Source organism: Numenius arquata, chromosome 9 (genome assembly GCF_964106895.1).
Source record: "Numenius arquata chromosome 9, bNumArq3.hap1.1, whole genome shotgun sequence".
NCBI classification, from domain to species: Eukaryota; Metazoa; Chordata; class Aves; order Charadriiformes; family Scolopacidae; genus Numenius; species Numenius arquata.
The window spans coordinates 41,844,369-41,872,081 of record NC_133584.1 but is presented as its reverse complement, the minus strand read 5'-3'; the positions used below and the strand labels follow the sequence as shown (position 1 = coordinate 41,872,081).

Below are 27,713 nucleotides of genomic sequence, written 5' to 3'. Positions count from 1 at the left end.
GATCTAGATTTAAGTTTGTAGGGCAGATGGGCGACTGGCCTTCATTTTAATAAGCCTGTATGAACACCTGCTGTGGTGTAAGACCATTCTTTGCATCAATAGGTGACTTTAACTTGAAATTCATTATCTCCAAGAAAAAATAAGTTTTTCAGCAAAATTACTGTGTCCCTAATGAACTGTTTATTGCTTGACCACTTCAACAATCTATTCAGTGTTGGTAGCAAATATACTGAAAAATCCCTGACTGTTGGGCAAGACAGTTGACTCCAGCTGACAATTATGGGAAGTAAGATGAACTGCGGAAGGCACCTGTTACTGCCTTACTCAGGCTTGCGGATGCAGAGGACATTGACATCTCTCACACGAATGAACAATAAATGTCATGAGCTCTCCAAAATTCTTACAATTTAACAACAGAATCAATCTGATGTTATTCTGTATTTCTCCTTAGGTAAGCGAGAAAGGTTGATCTAAATCCTCCTCCTCCTCAATATCGAAGGTAGGTACCGTGGCTCAAAGTCCTTTCTATAGGGTAATAATGAATGCAGTAGGAACAGAGTTTTAATTATGGCTCATTTTCTGGTCTTGTAAAAAGCAGTATCAATAGAGAAGCTTATAACTTTAAAGGTGGGAGTACACTCAATCGATCTTCACATTTAAAAGAAACATTTTACATAGCCTAAACTAATGAGATTACTTTCTATAGTTAATTTGTAGCTACACACAAAACACATACAATTGTGCAAAAAGCACAATTTCAGAATACAGTATCACCGGAGGCAAAGTTATGCGAACGTATTTTCTGAACTTTTATGCCACCTCATAGAATAGCACACTTAATGCAATTAGCCTAAATTTTCAAATAACGATGATCTTGGTCATTGCATCTCTGCAGAAAGATTTGTGCATGTTCGCCCAAAACCCTCAAAATACCAATACACAAAAACTAGATCCCGAGTCAGTATTTCAAAATGCAGTGCATTCCCTCTTAACTCAGAATGACTGACTGAAGTTCTTTGACATATATTAAAATAATCCTTTCAGTTCAGAGTTGAAGACTGTATTTCAGAAGACAGCTCTATTAAGGAAGAAATATTTTTGTATGTATGTTTACTTCTACTGGCAAACAAATGTATAAATCCATTTAGAATAATTTAAAGTATCACTTTAAATTATATATAAAATGGTAGAATTATAAGGAGAGCTTGGAAGTTGGCATGTATCATAAACCATTCCCTGTAGGCACTTTATATATAGCCACTCTGTTTTGCAAGATAAGTGAATTTAATCTTATAGATTATGACTTTGAAATGCATTTCCCCTTGTTCTGTTTATTTTAGACATGGTCTAAATTTCTTATGATGGAAGAATAATTAATCCTATTTTATATCCATAGCTTCAAAACAAATAGAATCAGGTGACACAATTTTTTTCATGACTGATGATCTTTTAAAAATCTTGACGTTTCTTCATTACTAAGAAACCGAGTTCACTGCTAAATATAACCTTCCTTTGCTTTTATTACTTGAAAAGGAAATTACTTTTTTATATCTTTCTCCAAAATTTATCTTTACATGCTAAGGCACGAGTATAATTGTCCCTTTCTAGTCCCAAACTGACTACATTTCAGTAGTGCTGTATAAATAAAAAGTACAGTACGTTTGAGGAAGAAATAATCCACATCAACATAAAAAATTACCTTTACTGATCAACATAAAAAAATACGGTTAATGATATCATCAATAATAGTAAAACAAAACAGAGTTATGTTTTCTTTTCTTTTTCTCTTACCTTTGTTTTACTGTCAAAACAGGTAAATCCCAGAGCAAAGTCAACTGTGAAACACAGGGTATCCCCTTGCCAACTGCACATATATGTTTTAGACTGGAATAAAAAAAGTTTGATTTTTCAGAGAACAATCATTATTGTCATTTATCATATAAAAATAATATGCATTTTTCTGTGTGGCAAGACATTCAGCTGGCAACACTGGTACTGCTTTACATTATTACCTTTTAAAATTGTCAAAAAATTCCAAATGCAGGTCAGTATCAGATCTGTCAGCCAGACATTAACTGGAGGTCCTCTATATTTTGAGTCACTCTTCCAGAAAATAAAGACCATATTCTTGGAAACCATCCCTTACAAAATGCAACACGGAACAAAGCAAGCCAAATTTCAAAGCTTTTGGAAAACTTCTTAGACCTTACCTATTAATGACTTTTGACTTCATTTCCAGCAAATGTGCTGGTAACAGTGCGTAAATGTTTAGTGATTGCAATCCAATTATAAAAAAGTTATCTGTCTACTTGACCTCTCTGTCTGATTTAAGCTTGGTAGACAGACTTTTTTATTTGGCAACATTTTTTCATTTGTAAACTTGGATGACATGCCAGTGCAGTGCAATGTTAGTTAATGTAATGAAATGAGAAGAACTAATAACTATCACTTACTAGTTAGCACTGATACTTGCTAGACAGTGCTACATATACATCAATTCTTTGATCACCTTTCAGGTTAGAAAAAAAATATTCTGTTTTATTACCAAAATGTAGAAGTTCTGTTCAAACTTCTGAATAAGCTTTTCAGTAAAAAGTCAGTTATTATTCTTCTTTACGTGTGTTTTTAAGGCTAGCTAACTTGGGTATATGATGGATGCTGAAGGCACATGAAAAAGCTTCTGCTGATGATTTAATATGAAACAGACTGATGACAATCACCACTCACAGTTAATGGCAAAAGGCCATTGCCTTCAGTATGAGTAGAGAGCAGACCCTGTCTCCAGCCTTTCCTCAACTCACCTTCACAGCCATTTAGAAAATGATACCCTCGTGCTTTATGAAATCTTTGATTATTTTTTTTCTGCCAAGGAAGCATTACTTTGCTCTCATTGATATTTCATAAACTGCAGCGTTGCCTCATGCTTAGACGTTTGTTTACATGAATTTTTTCTGTATCTGGATAGTTTCTTTAAATTCCCAAAAATTGTTTTAACACAAGAATGGCCTAGAGGAGATTGAAAGCATTAATAAACTTGCTTAAGTTGAAAACTGTCCTTTTAATTGTTTTTTAAAGATTTTTAGTATACTATAAAAGCTCTGTATTTAGTAATTATAAAGGTCTCCTCATTCCACTATTAACAAAAATATTTAGTTATACTAAAATAAGCATTTCTGAGTTACAGATATGGCATTTTATAAAGGGTTTTGAAAGGGTTGGGAATTAATTTATTAGTACAGATTAGTATTAGAATCAGCTCAACAATGACAGAGATGTATATTATTTCTGAATAAATTATTTTGCTCATTGGTTTTCAAATATCATATTATTTGGCATTTAAAATTATTTCAGTGATTGATATTCAATTAGAAGGACATTTAAATATCCCTACATTTTATTCAGTAATTATAAGGTGGCATTAAGCACCAGTCATAACTTATTCTCCATTATTTTCCAATTAAAAAGGTTACACTAGCTGAGCTCTGACTCAGCAAAGCAATTTTTAAGACATATTAAATTAGATTCCCCCAATGGGTAAGCATCTAATTACTCAGCCACAAATGGCAAATACTAAAATGAACTTTTCATAAATAATTAGCCTGGAGTACCTTACAAATATTCAGTATTTGCAAATATCTGAACTGATTTGGAAATTATTTGCAGACAAATACCAGAGACAAACAGAATATGCTGCATTTTCACTGTGAAAACCCTTACAAATAGATATATAAAGTTTATACTTAAAAAACACTAACGGCTTTTTCTTTACAACAGAATTGGTTTAGGTTTCGCTATATAAATTTAAAAGCCTGCCTATGGCATTTGCTTAATGACTTTGAACAAGTTCTCAGACAGCTCTGTGATAAGGACCCCCATCTCCACTCTAACACTAGTACAGAACACTGTCCCTTTTTGTTCTTGCCTTTGGAATAAGCATTCCGTACCCTCAATAGGTTAAAAAATCTTCCTTACTGATTGGAAATGAGATTTTTCTGGGCTTAGGTCTACTACTAGCTTATCACAAAACTCTTGAGGATTGTAATTAGAGGTAGATGAGAATCTACAAGGTTATCAACCTTAAGATATGTATTAAAATATTTTCCCATCATATGGCTATACCCTAATAGCCACATGAATTTATATAGCTCATATACCTATGAAAATTCAAATTGGTAGCAAATGTGGTATAATGACCCTCTTTGGTTTGCACTGCTCCAGACAAGATGTAAAAGTTTTTCCAGTTCTAACCTTGGTGATTCTGAACATTATGGGGACGTAGACTGGAAGTTTAAGCCTGAGGAGTCAAAGTATAAAGACTTTAGCTGTTAAAAGGAAGGCCTCATACCTGAACTGCAATCACTTTGAAAATTGTAGTATACATCCTAGATCAATTATGTAATGTTTTCCAAGTAATGGTGGAATGATCTGTACAATAATTATTTGTAATAAAAGACAATTACAAAACTGTTATCTATGTAATTGTTCAGGTATCAGTATCTCAATGCATATGCCTTTAACTCATGAAAAGATCATTAAATTGAATATAAGTAAAAAGGGTCTAGAGCAGAAGTCTCATGAGAAGCGGCTGAGGGAGCTGGGGTTGTTCAGCCTGGAGAAAAGGAGGCTGAGGGGAGACCTTATCACTCTCTACAACTACCTGAAAGGAGGTTGTAGAGAGGTGGAAGTCAGTCTCTTCTCCCAAGGACAAGAGGAAATGGTCTCAAGTTGTGCCAGGGGAGGTTAGATTAGATATTACTAAAAATTTCTTCACTGAAGGAGTTGTCAAGCATTGGAACAGGCTGCCCAGGGAAGTGGTTGAGGCACCATCCCTGGAGGTATTTAAAAGATGGGTAGACATAGTGCTTAGGCACATGGTTTAGTGGTTGGCAGTGCTAGGTTAACAGTTGGACTCAATGATCTTAAAGGTCTTTTCCAACCTAAATGATTATATGATTCCGAGTTGAAAATATGATTGCCCAAATAGGGGAAGAACAGTGTTTCTGACTCATTCATAAAAGGAATCTCTTAGACCTCCTGTTCTTATCACAAGCATGGCACTGATCTGTCTTTGACACTGGTATGTGTCCTCCCAGATCTTGAAAGGGTTTAATAGTTACAATAACTACACATATAGACTCACTGTCTTTCCCATAGACATAGAGATTTCCCAGAAATAATTCCTTTGATCTGTCCTCCTCGTTTAGCAGGAGCTCCTGCTCTCCTGATGGCAGGTTCCATTGGAGCTATTCTGTATGATCAATGGGTGTTCTAGCTACTTCTTTGGGCAGACTTGTGGTGGCCAGCATGACACTATCATGCTAGCACTACACTGTAAATGTAGGCGGTATCACACAATATTAATATCATTATGCACTAATTAGCACTATTTCACATACTGGCAATAGCAGTCTTGAGCAGTCCCGAGCACACATACTCTCTGCCTATCGCGTCCGTGCCTCCCCACTGGGTCCTCTTCACCAGAGTATCTCACGTGAGAGTGAGCAAGCCTCTCTGCTCCAAAAGCAGAAGGGGAAGGTTAAAAGCAGGCCACAGCTTTTCCTTCTTGCTAATGAAATTTGAGCCTCTCCTCAGCAAATTGCTGATACAAAGCTGAAAGCTGTGCACGAACTGCAGGGATTGAGGCTCCTGGAGGGGAGTAAGAAGGCTGGGTAGGGCTAAATGATGGGAAAAGAGCGCCTGCATCTAGGAGCAGGAGATGTCAGTGAGAGTGTGTAAGTACCCTTTTACTGCACGTTTCAGACTGAAATTAGGTCCCTACATTTACCCTAGGGCAAGATTTCAGCCCTCTTACAAGGTCACATCAGCTGGTCAGTACTTTGTCTTTCAGTCCCATCTACAAAACTCTTGATACTTCCATCTCGGCATGATCCTAAAGTTAACTAATACTACGAGGCTTGGTGAACTTGGTACTTATTTTTTTCTTGTTGCAGTCCACATCAGTTAGTATCTTCCATGACTAAACACACATCTTGGAATCCGCAAAAGGTAATTAGTATTGAAGGCTTGGGTCAATTACCTCTTAGTGGAAAAAACAGAAAGGTTTCTTTCATGTTTATCTTCCATCAGTTTTTACAAGAGGGAGAGGACAAGGGACAGCTTGCTTCAATACCCTAAAACAAAGACCGATACAGGATTCTGTCTAACAATGAGAAGAGACTTTACAAATATGCTCAATGATAGGCCAATTAATTTCAAAACCAGCTTTTATGATCATTAGTTACGATGATTCCCTGAGAAGGAGGGAATGTGTTTGTGAACAGATCTCCTAATCTAACAAGAAGGGCTTTAAACTTTGTTCATGGGTGTTAGGTACCAAAGTCAAGAGCTGAGTAAATACTAAAACTGGAGAATGAATACATGGGAAAGACTACAGGAGGGACTTTCTTATTTTCACTCTGAGAGGAGGGCATAAACATACCTCGAATATCTGTACAATGAAAGACAAAGCCTGGGCAACAAAGAGAGGGGGACCATTTCGTGTGTAGTCACTGGCCTATGACATGGTTGGAAGCACAAAGACTTGGTGGGTAATAGGCTCCATCGCAGCACAGACACAAGCTGCTTAGGAAATAGCTGCAAGGAAGAAAAAGATGACTTCTACTCTTGAGTTGCCTTCTATGTCTAGGAGTCCTTGGCCACACAGAGCCATATGAATCCAGAAGGAAGGGAGCACACCCACCAGATTAGAGGACTTCTGATTCTGGCACAGACTTGTGGGTCCCCCAGGTAGGCTGAAGCCGTAAGGAAGTTTGGCTGCTTCAGGGACAGTGCAGTCTAAATGCTTCTCAATAAATCTCGACATGCAATAGATTTTTGTGGTTACTGGACTATGAGCTTATTGAAATGCTTTATCTGGGAGGTTAAATTTGCTGAAATTCTGTCATAGCTGTCCAATGCCGTACCTATGGATTTTTTCCAAGACATACAAACTTTTAATGTTACTCTGATGTGGGATTGTCTATGAAATAGGAGTTCCATTTGTTTATGTTCTTCAGTAAAATTTTTTAAAATCACAATTACTAATAATGCTTGCAGTTGAGATGTTACATTCTGAGATCAACAATTCACAGTAAAAAAATACCATTTTATATATATAAATTTTATATATATATAATTGGGGTGGTCAGTTACCAACTTTTCAATCAGTATTCCTTTTCCTAAGATTTACTTTATTTCTTTAGCAAATAAAGTTTCCAAGGAACAAATGAGATTCAGTGATGCTGCTCGTGTAAGGGAACAGAGAAAGATGACAATGTATATTCCTTTTAATGGAGTTTACCTTTATAACTCTAGTGCTGTTGTTCCCAATGCATCATAAAGCTTACAGTTTCAAAAATTCAGCCGATGCCTGGCTACGTTGCGCTTAATTATTGTCTTACCTGAAGAAAACCCGCACTTTTCCTTTAACCACAGCATTTATATGCAATATATTCATTCATTCTGGACTCAGCTATGTTCTGTTGAGCAGAAATTCTAGTATTTTTGATTAGCCAAAATACAGAAATAAATACCGGTCTTCTATTCTAAATGAATACAAATTTGGCACATACATGATTTTGCTTGTTCATTTTCCAAAAAGCAGTTGGAAAGTAGACAATACCATTACACTTTACTGCTTTAACTACACATTTTCCCTGCTCCTGTCAGCTACTTTATAGATGTATACATACATTTACTCTAAGATGGGCTGTAAAGTTTTATTACATGTAAGTGGGAACACAGACACTATTTCTCACAATACTTATGCTATAGAATTCAACACATACTTTCTAAAAAAAACAGCAGTTAAAATACAGCGAGGGTAAGGGAAAAAAAAATATACCAACAACAGACAGTTTGGAACACAGCTTTTTATGCAGTTGCTTTTTACAAGCTGTTATACATACTGGAGTGACAGAAGTAAGGTTTCTTAATGCATCCAATGTAGTTACCAAAACATAGAGTTTGGTAAAAGCCTTAATATGGGACCAGCTAGGTCAAAAATAAGCTTTTTTGAAAAGTCCACTTTTAGCATAAAAAAACTCCAAGTAAGATGTGGAGATAATGATAAGAGCAACCACAGTTGTTATGGTTGTACTGAGAAATATATCTCAGCCCACATACAGACAGTGTACTAGGAGGCATACAAAATTAAACCCTTTAATTATGAAGACAGAATCTTCTTCAACAGTCTTTTTGCACAGAATTATTTGCACTAAATTGAAGTGCTTTTTAAACTCTTTGAAATTCCAAAATAGTTGAATTAAAAATGCACATATTTTGGCCTTCCCATATTCTAAAATTCTGATTGTTATTTTAGGATAAAATATTTTATATTGTATATCACTATTTTTAAAAAAAACCAAAACTTTCAGAAGATATTTATAAAGTACACTGAAAACATTCTCAATCTGAATCACCATCACATATGAGAAAATGAAATGACAATGAAATCTGACATTCATCAAAAGCACGAGTTTTCAGAAATTTCATCCAGAAATTTCCAAAGCTTAGATGTATTCCTCTTCCAGAAAACTGTGAAAAAGGATCAGTGAAATAATTTCTGTGAGAGTGAATGAGTAAATACCATCTCCATTTAAAAAATGTGGCAGATCCACTCATTTGGCCATACCTTTAAGGAATTCATCATATCACAATTAAAATGTTAAAGAACTGTGATAATTATGGATAGATACAACTAAAACTACCTTATTGAAACAAAACAGATCTGACTAAAAATCTTCTACGTTCCTTCAAGGTCTGCAGTTGCTGCAATCGAAGGAATTGCATCTAGTGCCCTAAAATTACTCTTTTTTACCTACTTTTCCGGGTATTGGTATAAAAAAGTACATTCTTTTGTAACAGATGGTGCTGTAACCTGGTGATTTCAAGAAGACGTCATTTTTTTTAAACACATCTGTGGTTCAGCTTATATGCATGCAAGAGACACATCGGCACTAAAAGTAAGATTTTTCAAAGGACTGAAATAATGGCTCATTATACTTTCACCAAACTTCAAAGAAAGCTTCTATTGATTTCAGTAGAAGTGGTGCTAGCTCAGTGCTTAGTGCTTTAGAAAATAACACCTATGCTTAATACGTTCATGTTTCTAATGCTGGGTTTGCTCGAAACTTTTGCCTTTCAGTCATCTATTACAACCTGAGCCACACTGGTAAGTAAAATTCCTGTCACACAACAGCTCTTCTAGCTGAAATGAGTATCTATCTAATCTATTTGTAATTTGTAATGCTTGTGACACTATAGCAGCTAACTGCAAAAATGGCTTTCTTAGTAGAGCTCTCATTGGACAGGCTGCCTTTTCAGAAAACTTCAGCATAACTGCGATTAAGCATTAAACCACTATCACAGAAAGACTAGGGCTAGACGCGCATGCAGCCTGAAGCAAATGTTCCTCTGCGGGGAATTGTGTTCCTATGGGAAGACTAATAGGTCAACTAATTTCTCCTAAACCGCTGTAGGTTCAGCTATCGCTTGGCAAGACGAGCTGATAACGCAGTTACGGATGCCTACTCACGGCCATAGCATTCTCTCTGTAATATGAACCTATGGCTAATGTAAACCTGTGTCCCGGTTTGAAGTAAAACCGAACCAATTTTCTGTTCTGTAACTTTACATCCTAGCTAGGCCTCCTCTAACTCTCTGAAATTAACGGCATATTGTGGAGAAAACTGCTCGTTCTCAGAATGATAAGCCCAATGTTTGTGCTCCAGGCCAAGGAACGATATGCAGGGAGGCCCTTGCTTATACTTATTGCCATAACAACCAAGGTCGGCCAATTTCGTTATTTGCCCCCTTAGAGGGTCGGAAACGGAAAAAACGTAGAGGGGTCACATCGGTGGGGAGGAGTGGACAGGACAGGTGACCCAAACCTGACCAACTGGGGTATTCCATCCCATCTGCCCCATGCTCAGTATAAAAGCTGAGGGATCAAAGGGTCAGCCCCCTTCCTGCGATGGTTGACGTCCAGAGAGGACTCTGTCTGTTCATCTGCCTTTGATCCCGATCCGCGTGTTCCTGACTCCAGAGCTGGAATCCAGTTCCCATTCGTCACTGAGTCCAGTCTGGGACTTCCCCAGTGCCTGCCAGTGATGTGACTGTCATCCTGGGAGCTTGATCTGGTTTTGTATATATTGTATCTATTTCATTATTTTCTTCTTTATTTTTACTTTAATATTAATTCTTCATTAAAGTAGTTTAGTTCATTCTAAACTTCTGAATCTCCTTTATCTCTTTCTCCTCCTCTCTCCTCTTTTAGGGGGGGGGGAAGGGGGAGGAAGGGCCATCTGTCAGTCCGGTTTTGGTAAACTCGGCCGAAACCACGACAACCTGAGAGAAGAAAGAAGACTTGCTACCTCCTCTGCTGAACTGGCAGACTATGGCTTAAACTGGTAGGAAAAGGCAGTGAGAGAAATGGAGGTAGGAGAACAAAATCAAAGCCAGCAGCTTAGCAGTGGTCACTCTCTAGCAGTGAAATTTCGCAGTGCACTTTTTAGCCTTGGTTTAAGCCAGGAACAGACTGTGCTTCCTCATCTCTGTGCCTGAGCAACAGCTTCGTGGTTTTGTAGCAACTCATTTTTCCATAAAGAAAAGCAAGATATAACAGTGACTTAAATGTTTAACAGTTTCCTACCTGTAGATTGTTCCAAGTATATTTTCACATCCCTGAGGCAGATTGACAATAGCAATCCCAGCAATTAGGCTGGAATCACTCATCTTGGTGGAACTGGTTTACTTCAGCAAAGGTGCTGACTTGTTTTTGATACAGTTTGTTATTATATAATACAGGTTTTTTCTTTTCTGGTGATCTATAAATTCTGGAATTTTGCAGTTGAAAAAGGATTTTAAAGAGAAATATCAAGAAGAGACATGCCTGGCTACAAAATTCAGTTCTGGATCAATGATAGAATCATAGAATCGTCTAGATTGGAAGGGACGTTTAAGATCATCTAGTCCAACCAACAATGCTTAGACTCGGATTTTGTTCTTCTGCCTGATTCTTGTAAAGGAATCACAGGCAGAGAATAATAAAGAACACCAAATTTTGAAAACATAGAAGAAAACATCAAAATTCAAAGGTAATATCATTCCACAAATTAGAAATTCTATGAGAGTAACTTCTTGACAGCTTTTATAGTTTCATCATTCAAATCTATGAGATCCTCTGAAAAATAGTAAAACTAGACTCACACCACATAGTTGCTATATAAATCTTTGGATTTATAAATAAATATAAATATATTAAGAGATATACATGTAAGCCTTTGGATTTACCCTTCAATATGAATAATTTATAGTTTTAAGAATATAGTACTATTTTTAGAAATATTGGTGTAGCTTCATGAAAATCAACATTTTATATGAATTGTGTTTAAAATTCAGAACACAAACAAGATTTTGTTCAATAGCCTTGTAAATTGGTACGTTTTCTTGCTTTTAAAAAAATTATATAGGGTGCGTTGCTTGATTCTCACCTTGTATCTGAATTGTATTATTAATAATTTTTACAAATGTATTTACAATTAATCCATATAGCTTGCAGCATCTTTCTTCGTGTTGGAGAATGGTGGGGTTTTGGAATCAGTGTGAAAATGAATTAGAATCTAATAGTATTTCTAAGGATGGCCAGTTAAATTGGAACTGTAATAAGCTTTCTGTACATAATGAAAACAATCTAAAACTTAATTGTGTAATTAAACTGAGTGCTCCTGGTAACAAACCGATAAGTATCTTTAATGACCCTATAAATCTAACCTAATCTAACTGACATTTAATATTTCACCTGAATTTAAGGAGGAAATTCACTTTGCTGTTTTGTTTCTTTCAGAAATTAGTTCTGAAATCAACCCATGGTGGCATTTCCATTCTTAAAGGGATCTCTCTATATAATTCTGTTTCATATATGCTTTGTCATCATCACAGAATATAAAATTAAGATAGCATTGCCAAGTGTATTTAACATTTTTGCATTTTAAATATATTATTTGGAACTCTCAAGGATTACACTATGATCAACCAATCCTGTTTTACTCATCCACGCAGTTTAACATGAAGAATTAATAGATTCATAAGTTAGGAATGACAATTACTTCTTATTCAGACTACCTAATTTCTGCTAGATTTTATTTATTTAGGTGGAATTCTTTTGTATACTCTCAGAGGGTGATTTAGACTACCATTTCTCAAGCCTAGAAACAATGAGTGTTTGTTTTGACCAGAGAGTTACTGAGACACCCAAAGTCTTCTGAGCATCTCAGAAATCAGGTAGTTGGAAGAGTTAGGTTAGCTGTGATAGAAAGATGAGTCGAAAGATATCTCACCTCTGCCCAAAACAGTCTCTAAGATATATTCTATACATCTAACTTGAATTGTAATAGGATCAATTCAAAATGCCACTGGAGAATGACTAGCAAATACCTTTTGTGTGATGTTCCAGAAAGAAGGAACTAAATTTCTTTTTGGTTGCCTGAATCCAAACATCACAAACCCATTTCTTCAGTTTTCTCTAAATCCAAAATCTTCAATTGGACTTGTACATTTCACGCTAAAAAGTAGTTTCAGATGGGCTAATTTCACACTTCCATGTAGCTTGGCCACCATACAGTGGATATGTAAGAAATACACATCACTGACCAGCACGTCACTGTTCACATTCTCAGTGGCTTGTTGAGCACTCAACTTTAAGCATATATAAAGGAATGTTGCTAAAATATGCATTGATGTTCAGTGGCAAAAAATTATTTAGAAGCCATTTAAACTTTTATGTAAAGGAATTTCTACAGCTGGCACCCAATTTTGAAATCCCAAGGACTTTATTGTTATGTCCAGTGGACTGAGAATAAAAGCCCAAATACATAAATTAATTTTGGTTCTTTCTGCAGCTGCTCAAAATATAGGAGCTATCTGTCCATTTAATTTGGTGAAAATATAGGTTTTCAAAATGTCAGTACAGTTTTGCACACTTCTTTCTTTTTGGTTTCTCATCGTTACAAGTGATTTTAGACTTCATATAAGCAAGTAGGTGATTTGAAATATAAGTGTTACGTTTCACATTATAAACCAATTATAATTTATGACAGGTTAGGAAGTAGTACATATGCATACAGCAACAAAGAGCAAGCAGTGGTAGGAATGAGGAGATTGCATAGATCTGTGCTGCAAAGGAGCAATGAGAGGAAAGCATTGCATGAGTAAGTTTTATAAAGAAAACTTTAAAACCATAAATCTTTAATAGAAAAACAAGAGATGAAAACAAAAACCTGTCAACAGTGTGGTTTCTGAAAGGATTTGTACAATAAACAATGTATGTTTCATGGAAAGGAACTTCATCTTTCTCAGATGAGAATATTATGAATGGGTTAGAAATTAATTAAAACTGATGAACTGGTAAAATCTATGACAAGATACTACAAGGAAATTAAAAAAAGATGAATAGAAGAGAGGGTATCAAAAAGTAACCAGGACTAGACACTTAATCAGAGATAGTCCATCAAGCAAAAAGGGAAAAAGACACAAAGCTGAGGAAAGGACATTGTGTAAATCACTTCTTCAAAGTAACTACGTGATTGTTTTGCTTTGTGATGTTTTAATTATCAACAAAGTGGTTGTAGACTCCTCAGGCATTTCATATAGATCATTCCAAAGAACATACACTGTATGGAGGGAAATACTAAAGTCTGCAACAGGAAGATGGTGAACTAAGGATACTGTAAGATATGTTAATCTTATGTCTGTTATCTTTCATAAGTGTGGGACACTGCTTATGCTCACAGATGAAAACAGAGATCGGCTGGACCAAATAATATTGAAAAGGAATTAATTGTTGCTTACAAAACAGAAAATGGTTTGATTAATTGCATTTGTTATAACTATTGTTTCTTTTTTAAGGAATTTTAATCATGGTGTTTTAGCAGCACAATATTTGTGAAAGAAAATTGAAATGGGAATCCTTTAGAAACAAAGCTCCAGGTTTGCATGTACAATTGTTCCCAATAATTACATTTGCATTTATTCAGGAAGAGACATAATCAGCCAGCAATTCTGAGCCACAATGAACCAGTCTGGCTTACATGTTCAGCATCAAGAATCTCACTATAGAGAATGGTTTGTTGTTAACTCTTAGCAAAGCAAGTAAATGTTAAAAATGCATACAAAAAGATAAAAAGTCCTCAGAAGCAGATACATGTTAACTGTTACATAAAGAAGGAAAACATGGAATAACTTCCTCATACATTTATATTCATTATAAACTGGTTTGAGATTTCCAATAATGTTCATATGACATGGATATAAGTGAAATATTGTTACTTTTGTGAAAAAAAGAAAAAAAAAAAGTTTTGTTATTTTAATGTATATTCCTCACAGGAGGAATTTGTATAGTTCCAGGAACATGAATTTTACTGCTGACATTTCTCTTAGCACAATACATTTGTATCCCTGCCCTCAACAACTATATATTATATATTTACTTCCAGGGTTTATTTGTCTGTCAAGATCAGTCATTTTGTTACAGAACAAAATGGAAAGTTTACTAGCAGTACTTACCTTTAAGCCCAGAAAATTTATTTAACAATAAATACTTCAGAAATCAAATCAGCTACAGAACCAGCTAATCTCCACCCTTGTTATACTTAATTTAAACTATATATTACCTGCTTTCTATGTGGATAATAAATAGGATCATTGAATGGTTGGTCAAACAGTTGTATCATAATTTCTTGGAGAGTTTATGTAAGAAAATACTTTATGCATAATCAGTATGAATTATTAATCCCTTCCTAATACCTGGCAATTTTTCAGGAAGAATCAATTTTTTTTTTGAAGAACTGCTTTCCTTCTCAGAAGTGCAGGAGCAACAGCATCACCATTACAAAATCTTTTTTGTTACCTCATCAGCATGAAGAGACAATTGGAAGAGTTCTAAGCAAGCACCTGCAAACCGCATTAGAATCCCAGAGATTTGGAAATTTAGAAGAGCTGATTCAACACCTGTGCTAGGATTCCTGCTCCTTGCAAGCTACGCTAATGCAATGCTGTGATCCAGTGCTCTCGCTATTATAAACATCATTAGGATATCCCTGCAAACCTGAACATACCAGATAAAGCTTGCATTTGTGCTAAACTGTGTAAATATGTTTTTAATTAGAGAAGGCCTATACTTTTAATCCATACATTCCCATACCACTGGTCCAGTTCACTTAGGAGCGTGGATCTAGATATTAAGCAAATAACTTAGTTATATAACAGTATAGAGGTGCTTTAAGTTGCAACTTAAATCAAAATCTATTTATTTCCTCTGGCTTCATACCACAAAATATCTCCTTTAGAAGAAAGCACCTGCTTTAGGGTAAGCACTATCATTCTTTGGACTCCACTCACTGATTCTAACAGGAACTTAGTCACCACAATGCTAACAGACATCCACTTTTAGACAACGGCACCAGGAATCTTGATCTTAAATTTAAAACCACCTAACGGGAAGTGCACTCTCTGATATGAGAAAATAATTGACTTGAGAGAATTGTACTAGCCAGTAGAAAGTGATAATCTGCTGTTTAATTTTGAGATTTTAAAACTATCAAAAACTCCCCTCTCAGTTTTATGATGAGCATTCAAACTCTGCTAATGTTACCAAGGTCAATCCCAATTTACAATTAACAATGTAAGAGCAAACTATTTCTTCTTTGAAAACAGAAACATTATGTAAACCATAACAAATTTACCTTATGTGAGTGGAAAATAAACTTTCCGGAAGAAAATGTTCAAGGTGGGCTAAAGAATCTCCACAGAAACTGTTTTCCAGTGGTAAATGTATTAATTTCCAATTTGTTATAATTAATCTCAACTTCCCAATTTTCAAACCATCATAACACACTCACAGACTGTTATTACAAAGACACTGACACAGAAATATTGATGTGATGATGAAGCTTTCAGAAGCTTTTGGTGTATTAAAGCGTACTCAGATCCTTAGACATTGAGCACACCAGTCTGATGCAATTATTAAACATACAAATTATCTAAAAATTTGTTATTTTATTGATGAAATGGATCCAGGATTTAAATTATTAATTACTTACCCCTGTTCTTTGAACTTCCAAGAAAATCGCTCTTTGAAATGATTTCTCCCACACTGCCAACTCGCTGCCCAGCTCTACATTGAAATAATGACTCTTGCCATGTCCAACCATAACACTGAAACAATACGGCCGCTGGTCTTCAAGATCGAAGTCCTGATGAATACCTAAATACAAGTTTGCTTGTAGCCAGCAATCATCAGCAAGCCAGAGCTGAAAGACATGTTTCAGTATGTGACTCTTCATCTAGCAAAACCAAACAGTTAAAGCAATATTGTCTTCTGTAAGTGAGGGGCACTTGGATACGTTATGACATTATGTTAATAATTACCTTGAAAAAATGTTCTGAGAATTAAGTAACAATTTTAAGGACAACTTCTCTCTTTGCTTCTTATTCACGTTACCCTGTATCATGTAATCTGAGCTACTTCTGCAGTTCCAAAATACCGTCAAAAGTACCTAAGCGATACATACATAATTTAAAAGGAGTTTGTAGCAATGTATTGTTTACAGTGAAAGTGAAGGAAATCCCTGAATTGTTTGAATACAATTCAAGAGCTGTGTACCAGCTTTACAGGAGAACACAACTACTCTGTTCTAATTGGGTTCCAGTATACTAAACACCAAGGAATACACTAATTTATCAAGCACCCAAGGAGTAATTCTGGAAATGACGTGAGCTTTCAAATGTTCCCTAATAGTTGCCAATGGTGCCCTGCAACTACAAGGGGAGTGAAGTGAGATCAAGATGGAGATGAGAAACTTCACATTAGTCTTTCATAGTAAAAAATATCCCTGTAACAGAATGTTTTGAAAATGAAAAAAAATTCTTCCAAGAAACTTCCCTAATCTTTCAAGACTTCATTGATTAGCATAAATATACAGAAAAAGAAAACTAAATAAAAAGCTACTACTTATACATCTGAGTACTTTTAATGACTAAATTTCCACATTATGCATTTTTTAAAATTTCTGTTTATCAGATAGGGTCCTTTCCTATCGCCATTTCTCCATGATAGCATGGGGCAGAAAAGATTGAAAGAACAAAAAAAGTAGTTTGCAAAGAGAATGTTATTTTTTATTTTCTAAAGTCACCTGCAAATAGAATATTCTTTCTTTAGCACTCCACATTATGTTTAGGAAACTTGACTCTAGTCAAGCAGATCTGAGGTAAAAGCAGTCATATTTGACTGGATTTAGGTGGCTTTGAGAAGATCAGAATGCAGCTTTGCAGTGGTACCCAAGTCCTAGAATCTTGTAGTCAGGATAAGCCTTATAAACATTTAGAATTTATTTTTCCAGGACCTCTAATAGTCCACCATAGCCTATTGAGGCTATAGCGTAAACTCCATGCACATGAAAACAAACAAAGAAACAACTGAAATCTGAGCATCCAAATGTAATGTAAAATATTTTGATACACGTAAAATAGATGCTTAAATATTCAGGGTCTCGTGTCCCTCCTGTTCCAGATGTACACACAACTGCCCTTGCAGAACAGCAGTGAAGATCCACTCTTTAGTAATGAAAAGCAGAGGAAACAAATGTTCTGCTAGCACACTCTCCTCTGTTTATTGCTCTCCTATTCACAAACAAGATCAAAATACTCAGATGGGAACTGAAAATTTTGCTTGTGCTGGTGAATAACCAAATAACACAAAGCTAGCAAATCTAACCTTATGCAATTTACTCAAGTCTAGTCTGTTAAGCTACGGATGTTTTGTGGGGCACCTCAGCAGCAGCACATAATGCCACCAGGGTACGTAGCACTTTGTTGTCAAAAATGGCCCTGCAGCTACCCAAGGAGAGAACAGTCTTGAGGAAGTTCAAAGTTACTTTATGACACTACTTTGGACTGGTGAAAAGAAAGCTGAACAAAATACCTGCCTATCATCTGGTGCTCAGCAACTACGGAGTGACAGGCATTACATCTACATCTGCTTCAAGACTAAATGCTGCTCAACCTGGCTCATAGACTACTATATTAATAATTTTTTCTCTTCATGGGAAAATGTGATGTGTAAAAATACCAGGCAGCAAAAGAAAATAAAACGTTTTTAAGACAGATGGCTTTTAAAAATACATCTAGTATTCTTGCCCTTGAAAAATACAAGTTTTCAGTAACTGTTCCAGTAAATATAGACTATGAGGCAAGGTACAGACAAAACACGAGATAAAAGAGATCACATTTTCAATCATCTGGTTGTTACCACTAAATGTCCATGAATATGCAAATTCATTATATATATATGAATTTTAATTCACAGATTTGCATATGCATAATTGTGTATGCAAGTGTGTATTTATATGTACGTATACACACACACAAATTTAAAATATAGCAAAAATTTTTTTGTTTCTATACTGGATTCTTATTCTTCATGTTTAACTCTTGTGTCGTAACAAACATAGATGAGAAGCTTACAATTAGGTGAGTAACAAACACACCTCGCTTTAAAATCCATCTTTCAAGAGAAGACAGAATAGCACTCTGCACCACAGCTTTGCGTTAATTCTAGCTAGTTAGAATCCTTAAGAACACCATCCTCAAATGGCAGTTTTTACAAGATAAACTCCATCTTTCAGTCTTCAATGTAGAAACCTTAATCTCTTAAGATTTTTTTCCTATCTTTTTAGATTTGCTCAGTTTGCCTCATTGTCATTTATACCAAAGAATCAACAGAAAAGAGGTTAAAGTGCTGAATTTGAGCTTTTTCACTTTAGCTAATATATTCATGAAGACTGGCAATTAAGCATTCCTTTATTAAAATGTCAAGAACATTAAAGAGTTGAATCCTGGGTTTCCCACTTCTTTTTTCTTAATGAAAAAGTATCAAAGAATTGCTTTAAGGGTAGATTATCCTCGAAGTTACCGGAATATTCAAGGAAGGACCAAGTTTCAAATCAGTAGTAACATTTAAAGGAGAAAAAAAGCAAAGGCAAAACCCAGACCAAGCAAAATCTTTTCAAAAGGCATAGTAAGTATGTATTTCATTGGTGCCTGACTTATTTATCAGGAAAAAGTGTATTTTACAAAAGATGAAGGAGATCTAATAAATAATCTGGGAGAGAACCGCTGCTCTTTGTTGCTGTCACAATGATGGGCAGGACCTGAAATTGCCCACATGTACCCAGCTGGAGACATGGTCACCTTAAAATAACGCTATGCCTACAAGAATATGGCTGTGCTCCTGCATCCTGCACTCTGGAGCTGAGCTTAAGTCCCAAACTCCAGGATTGCAATTTTCCTGGCATGGCACTAGCCAAGACCCTTCCTTCTCCCCACTTTTGCCAGAGAAGGGAATGTTCCTCCCCTGCGACAGCCGGCTTACAACAGAAAAAAAAAAACGCAGTTATGGGCTGCAAAATTGGCAGTTGACATCAGCAGAAGCTCTTTTATCAGCCAGTTAATGGGACTGAGACCTCTGTACAGTGCAGATGTCGGTTCATATTTGAGAGATATATTTTCTAGATTTCTACCAAATTCCCGCGTCCCTTGCTCTATTGGTTGTAACTTCATCATGTTTTCAATTTATTTATTTATTTATTTTAAATCACAGTCAACAAAACTTGTGTAGGAAACATGCTGATGTTGTTGAAAGTCAGCTTGCGACAAGTAGTTTGAGCAGTCACGACATGGAAACTCCCTGCTACCCCATTCTTTGAATAAATTGCTCGTTTAGTGCTACAGAGAACTCCCCTCTATGCTGAAGAGGGCAATAAAGGAGAATGGAGTGTTGTCAGGTCTATGATTTTTTTTTCTTTTTTTTTTTTTTTTCGCCCCCACTTTTCTCTGTGTAAATTGTCCTGAATAACTGTGTTGCATCACAAAAAAAAAATAAATATCCCAAAACCAAACCCAAAATCTTTAGCAGTTCTTCTTTGGTGCAATGTTAAATCAGGATCTGTACAGGTAACAGAGCAACAACCTTCCTTCTCTATAACATTAGCATATGGTCAAAGGAGGAACAGCAGAGAGAAGGACAGCAGCTGGTGAGAACTAAAGCTGATTTGTAAGTTTTTCAGTGAAAGAACATTTTATCTGAAAAGACTGATCTTTTTGTTCTGCCTTTTTTTAAAATTTATTTTGGTTTTTTTTCCTGATAATATGTTTGTTTTCACTATTGAGCAAGTAGGCTCTCATCTAGCCTTACCTCACCTGCAAAGCAGTTTTTGATTAGCTGGTAAAGAACTAAATTAATCTGACTCAACTAATTAAAAAAATATCTTCTATAAGTCAATTATTTAAACAGACCGCTAAGGTTTTGCGCCAAATCCTTGCTTGGGACAAGCTAAACAGAAAACATGACACTTTCTCTAGGTGGTGGAAAAAAATGAAGTATTCTATGGTACACAAATGCACCATGTTCCCTTTTGTAAGGTAAAACCTACTATCATATTTGCAAATTACACGTGAACAAAAAAGGATATAATTCAATTCTTCTAATTCCTGAAATTAAATAAGTATCCTTACTTTTACAGGAATTACAGCAAAAGCATTCTTCATCCTATTCACTTAAAAATCCAAACCTCTAAGAAAAACGTAATATCCAGCTTCATTATGATTTGCTGTGTGTCTCACCTCTACTTCATACAACCAGCTCTAATATTGAACATTTTCTTCAATATGGAAGCATATTTTAGTAACTTGTTCACTTGGAGCTTAATCCATTTTCCATATTCTATTATACTTGCATAGCTAATGCATTAGCTATTATAAACATGATTTTTTAACAACAGATGAACTATTCGAATGTTAACTTCTCCTAGTTAAGATTAACTCGAGCTTATCATTAACAGGAAATGGCAAGCTTTCTTTACTAAATAATATCATTGTAATCATTAGGAAACCTACCTTGTGAATTTTAAATAGAACCTCACAGAGGTTATAGATTTTTTCAGCTCGTACCCAGTCTAGTGTGCTTACCTATAATATCAAAAGAAAATATTAACACCACATTCTTTATTCTAAAATCATGTACAGATGAAAAAAATTTAAAAAATGTCACCCATCATTATTCTACTGGAATATGGGCACGTTACTATATTTAACATCCAGCATTTAGAAAAAACTGTCAAATAGCATTCGATTTTTACCGAAACAGCATCTCCAGGCATCTTACTACAATTAAAATGTATTAAATAATTTCACTGATTTTTTTTTTCCCCCATTATTACTACAGTATGATGGAAACCTCTTTGTAATCTCTGTGATGAATTACGGAAGCATATTTATTTTCCAATATGCTAACACAGAGAACCCAGAGTCTCAAACCCAGAGTCATTCAGCTTCATGTCTCAATTTTAAAATTTTTCTACAATCAACAGACCAAGATGTGTTCCTAAATTCAGGTTTGAGTTTACATACACTAGGGTATCAATATCTTGATACTAAAACCTGGAAAGGATCATGTGACTGCAGTATTTGAAATTAAGAAGAATGTGCTTAATAATGAATATAAAGGCATATTTTTTGTTTTCTTTTGAATTTGTTACTTAATCCTGTTGACATGACAGACTGTTAAAATACAACAGTTAGAATGATATCCAAAGTTTTTCCCTAAATTCTAGTTCATGATATAATGTGATAATCTCTTTTCTTTTAACAGTACTTAGCCTATGTAGTTCAAGAAAAAAAAAAAAAAGAGAACCTATAGGAAAAGGAAAAATAGGAAAAATACAAGGGGAATACACATTATTTTGCTTAAATATTTTGGAGCAAAATCCTAGCTCTTGGTGAATGCATAGGAATGACTGCATGGATAGATGAAGAATTTGACTAAATTGTAAATCTGAGGCTTTTAGCACACGTAAATAAGTATTCCGGTAACTCTAATAGCAAGTTGGATACTTTAAAATACTAGGGCAGAGGCAGCTTTGTCCTGTTCCCACTCCCCTTCTGAAAAGAAAGCAAGCAAAAAAATGAAATTAAATAATTTAGGTAAAGCAAGATTTTCTGTAAAATATCTGGCTTCTGTGGATGAAACAACTAAGAAAAGACTATGAAATTCAATACTAGATTCTTTTTCACTGTATTCACAATAGCATAGTACACCTATAATAATCAATCTTGTTCCTGATGTTTTGCATGAAGGTCAACATGATTTTTTTAAAATTTATTTTTAAATTGAATTTCCAAGTCTTCATAAATTCTAAACCCATAAGTAAAATGATAATAAAATGGTGAAAAACCACTACAACACTCAGGAGCAGACTGATGTGACTTCTACTGATTATTAAGTGGTATTTCAGAGTGCTGTTGGAGGAGTAGCATGAACTTGGTGTTATTTTCTTTCTAATCTTATATGCTCTTATGTCCACTCCAGTAGAAACTAATAAGCATTATTATTGAGTAGACCTCACAGCTATGTGTTTCATAGTAGTGTTTCAGAATTTACCTGAATTTTTTCTTAATGTGGAAAGCATCTCACTTGAATTTAGACATTAGAAGTACCTAATCTTAACAACCTAATCTAATTCTTAATAATTTAGTCTTAATTTCAACGTATTGGGAAAGAAGAAAAAAATAAATAAAGGCAGTGCTTTCTCCAAGTTTCTTTAACTTCAAATTAGATTTTTAACTTCAAGATGACTAAATTTAGATAAGATGTATCACCTATCGCAAATGGGACTGAACACCTCTAGAAGAGAAAGTTCTGTCACCACATCTTTTCAGGATCTAAAGTGATTCATGTTCTGGAGTCCTCCATTTGACAAGTTTTATATATTTTAACAATCAAATAACAAACACCACTTGAATACAATGCATGCAGTAGAAAATGTAAAAGCATGTTACATACTTTCTGGTTTATTATGAGCAACTTCTCATAGTAAATTAAAGCTCAAAACATTACATATAGTTAACTTTAAAAGTAATTGGTACTACTTTAAGGGAACATTGTCAAATTTTAATCTAATGTTAGCTGTTTTAGGGAATTAAAGCAATTTTAGATACTATACTTGTCCTCCCATTACTTAATAAAATGTAGCAACTTTTAGTCACGCATTTATACTTTTTAGATTTCTATTACTCTTTTCCTTCTAGTAAGGTCCATTCAATGTTTTATTTGAGTTTTGCTTTGCTACAAATAAGCAATAACACAAGTTTGGAAACAACTGAAAACTCAGGAAATATAAAGCTGATTCATAAAGCAGTATTATACATTTAAACATGCTCATATAGAGCAGGTACTGCAGGTCTTTGCTTAATCTTATTTACAGGAAAATATTTTTTTCTTTTGATGGCTATTTTGATAATAAAATAATTAAATAATACAGGTTTTGAACCATTACTGTGGATCCTCAAAAGGGATCTTCATGCTTCTTGCACAATAAGATTTATAGCCTAGAATGGTGGCTAGTTCATTATTTGGTCTTGGATTTCTCGGAGGGAAAGACTCTTTTCAATCTCAGTTGAAAGCAGGAGAATCCTTCATTCCTATTAGTGGCTAGACAAGATATAAAAGCATAAGCACCAACTTAATCTGCTGTTTATGAAACTGAATTTATTAACACAGGCTATAACCTAAAAGCTGTTGAGACATGACTGAACTTTCATTTGATGATATAATTTGTTTTGATTCCTGAAGATTAATTTAAACTGCTGGGGTTCCTTGCTGCTACTAATGATGCTACTATAGACAATGGTGACACTGCTGTGCAATTAAATTCAATACTTCAGCCTTCTCTCCATTATCCTGTGCATCTCTTTCATCCTTTGGCTCTCTGTAACCTCTTAGGATTTTTTCAGCAGAGACAGCTAGTGATTATGATAACTGTCAGCACCTATATAAGCCAAGATTTTCTTTTACTGTGTATGTCAGAGAAAGGTTACCACAAAGCCAAGAGTGAAACAGTCTGAACACCATAGTGTGCAAGGTCAGCAGAACACCAATGACAACACAGAATCTTCACAGTTGGAAGGGACCTTTGAGATCAAGTCCAACCATACACAAAAAAAAACACCAAACAACCAAAACCAAAACCAACAAACAAACAAACAAACAAAAAAACCCACACACCAACACAAGACCAAACACAAAACGAAACACCCAACCCAACAATCTTGGGCACTAGAGCATGCCCTGAAGTGCCATGTCTACACGTTTCTTAAATACCTCCAGGGATGGTAACTCCACCACCTCCCTGGGCAGGCTGTTCCAGTGCCTGACCACTCTCTCAGTAGAGTAATTCTTCCTAATATCTCATCTAAACCTCCCCTGCTGCAATTTCAGACCATTTCCTCTGGTCCTGTCATTATTCCCTTGGGAGAAGAGGCCAACCCCCGCCTCTCTACAGTTTCCTTTCAGGTAGTTGTAGAGGGCAATGAGGTCTCCCCTCAGCCTCCTCTTCTCCAAACTAAACATGCCCAGTTCCCTCAGCCTCTCCTCGTATGACTTGTTCTCTAGACCCATCACCAGCTTGGTGGCTCTCCCCTGGACATGCTCCAGCAGCTCAATGTCTTTCCTGTAGTGAGGGGCCCAGAACTGAACACAGTACTCAAGGTGAGGCCTTGAGTGTTGAGAGACATGTTGAGAGGGATTTTAAGGAGGGGAAACAAACATACTACAAAGGGTTACTAGTATCCAAAGAGACAGCTGACATGATTCATAGTTTTCTCAAAACTACCATAGTATGTTTAAGTTTAAAATGTTATAGACCGCATTGCTTTAAAAAAAAAAATCACAAATGATCATATACTTCTAGTCAAGAGAGAAGCTGGAAAGAATCAGAAAAGTTCACAAAAAGTGCAATATCCTTCATTTGCTTTAAAGAATGTTTCTATTTATGGCAGGTTTATCCATCATCACACGTTTAATAACTGGGTAATGATAGGTAACTAAGACATATGAGATACTGAAATATATTCCTTAGGCAATAAAAAAGTTTTTCTCATTGTTCCTCCTTGGAATTGCTCCTGTAGGTATTCTATAGATAGCAATTTGTTCAGATTATTTTAGCATGACGAGATAATTATTTTTTAGTGAAGCATTTGACAAAATGTTTCAAAAAAGGTATATTCAGAATGGGTCACTTAAGGAGACTTACTTTCATTCACATGAATTCAGTTCTGACAAAGTGTTAAAAATAGTGTCAAAATACATGAAAGTACCAATTAGCATTCACTGACTTTCCACTTTAATTCTTGTTTCTCTAATATATGAATTTATGACCAACAGTAGCTGAACGTTATTATTACTAGAAGACCAACTCCTTAGCTAATTCAATGCATTACGTGATGTATCGAATACTTGGGTTTGTAGATATTTGGCTATATCAATCCTTTCAGAAAGACTGTAAAATAACACATTTATAAACTCACCGATAACATTGAGTGGATCACAGAGATAATGAAAAGGAACAAAGACAGAAAAATAGGATAGGAAACTGAAGTTACAATTTAAAGTCCATAATGAGAGACTGTAAGAAGTATGTAGAGTTACAAAAGTGCTAAGTGTTGCCAAAGTACTTTTTCTTCAAGGGTCAGTTTCTCTTAAGTTTCTCATGTTTTAAAAACAGGCATTACAGTTGATTTCTGAAAATAAATAAGCTAGTAAAATCTGGTATTACTTAGCTAGACCAAGCGATCTCAGCATCAGTTCAGGCTCATATTCCAAATATATTTAGCTTTAGATGTGTGTTAATAATTGATTTTTCTTTAAAAAGTTATGATTTAAAATAGAGACAAAACAATTAAATTAAATTCATTTTGACGTATACATGTTGTAAACAACAAACTGAAAAAGTTATGCCCTAGAAGAGAATTCTGCAATTATAAAACAAGCATAAAATACTTCCGTGACTATTCAGAGATCAGCACTAAAGGATTGACTAGACATGAGAAATAAATATAGGGTGCATGTAAGAAATGTAAAGAAAAAACATGCAAAACTGTCCTGGTTTGAGGTAAAATGGAACCAATTTTCTGTTCAGTAATTTTACTTTTCAGTTAAGCCTCTTCTAACTAACTGAATTCTCTGGAATTAATGGCACATTTTTCAGAGTGTCAGCTCCTATCAGAGATAAGGCCTGATGTTTATAATTAATACAAGGAATGATATGCAGAGTGGCTCTTGCTTATACTTATTGCTATAGCAATCAAGGTCAGCTAACTTTGTTATGTGCTCTGTTGAAAAGCTAGAAGAGGAAGAGCATAGAGGGGTAGCACCTGCAGGGAGGAGCGGACAGGGCAGGTGACCCAAAACCGACCAACAGGGTATTCCATCCCGTCTGCATCATGCTCAGTATAAAAGCTGAGGGATCAAAGGGTCAGCTCTCTCTTTCTTTAATGGCCAGTGTCTGAGGACTCTGTTCATCTGCTTTTGATCCTGATCTGTGCGTTCCTGAATCCAATTCAATACAGTTTTGTATATGTTGCATATACTTCATTATTTTTATATTCTTAAAATTTATTTTATTATTAATATATATTATATAATTAATATTTTATTTATTATTTCATTAAAGTTGTTTACTTTCTTATCAATTGATAAGTCTCTCTCTCATCCTTCTCTCCCTGAAGGAAGAGGTTGGTGAGAGCATCCGTCATTTGTTTTAGTGGCCAGCCCAGCCCAAACCGAAACAGATTTACTTGCGCCCTATGTGGGGCAGGACTGGGGCTTGACCAGGGCTATGACAGATTGCCTGAATAGTTCAAATTCCAGTTTGCTCAGTTGAAAGAGTACCACATTTTTTCTATGAGAGTCTTAAGGGGCTGGAAATCAAAACAGACAGCTCACGTCATGTTTCTCTTGAGCAAAATGTTATATCATGCCTTTACAGGGCTTTGTTTAAAGTTAATTGATGCAATACTGCTTAATCTGCTCAAGGTATTGTATAATTTATTTGGTCTTTGTATTTTTATGTGGTGGTTTAAACATGCTATTCTGCTGTGGGTTTTGATGCAGATCTATACTACGATAAACTGGATAATAACTTTACCTGCATACCTCGCGTATCCCTAAAGTCAAAGGGAACATTACATACTCTTTGACTTTCTGTGAACACTGAATCTGATTCTAGAAATCTCCAGTACCCCTCAAAATATTAAAAAAAATTTGAATACGTTTAAAGAGTAAAACTTAAGGAAAAAAAAATCAAAGTGGTTGTAATATTACTGGAATACAGAGAATGCTGCATTATCTGACAATTAAGCAGAAGAATCCAACCTACCTAGAAGTATTAAAAAGCTCTAGGCAAAAGATAAAATACTTTTAGGTCAAGAGTCATTCATTTCACTGGTCTCTTCAATCTTTGGAAAAATTGAGCCAAGTATAATTTTAAAAAATTATTAAAAGATATTAAAAAAGAAAAAAAAAATCAAGAAATGTTCTTTAGATGAACTATGATATAGCAGTTTAAGAAGCCTAAAGATTTCTAAACCAACTCTAACTCAATGGTACAAAACATAGTCAGGTCCTAGCAAATATATGAACAAAATAAATAAAGATTTGTGTGTAAAGTTAGGAAGCTCATCAAAAGCATTTGTAGCCAAGTCTATGCCCTCCAACTTACTGCCACCTCTTTCCTTATGTTACACTGACATTAGGTATAATGTAAATTACCAATACAAGTATTTAGAACTTAGCAGTATTCTGTAACATTCGAAGCACTTGCTCA

The 27,713-nt window shown here is 35.2% G+C and overlaps 1 protein-coding gene across 1 annotated transcript in view; it reads right to left on the bottom strand.

Moving 5' to 3' along the window:
* SNTG2 (syntrophin gamma 2) overlaps positions 1-27,713 on the bottom strand; it is a 262,116-nt gene that overhangs the window by 10,550 nt on the left and 223,853 nt on the right. Inside the window, exons 13-15 of the mRNA XM_074153336.1 lie at positions 20,950-21,021; positions 16,098-16,307; positions 1,792-1,884 (exon numbers count right to left, since the gene is read on the bottom strand). Coding sequence (XP_074009437.1) covers positions 1,792-1,884; positions 16,098-16,307; positions 20,950-21,021 — 375 coding nt within the window. The remainder of the gene's footprint in view (positions 1-1,791; positions 1,885-16,097; positions 16,308-20,949; positions 21,022-27,713) is intronic.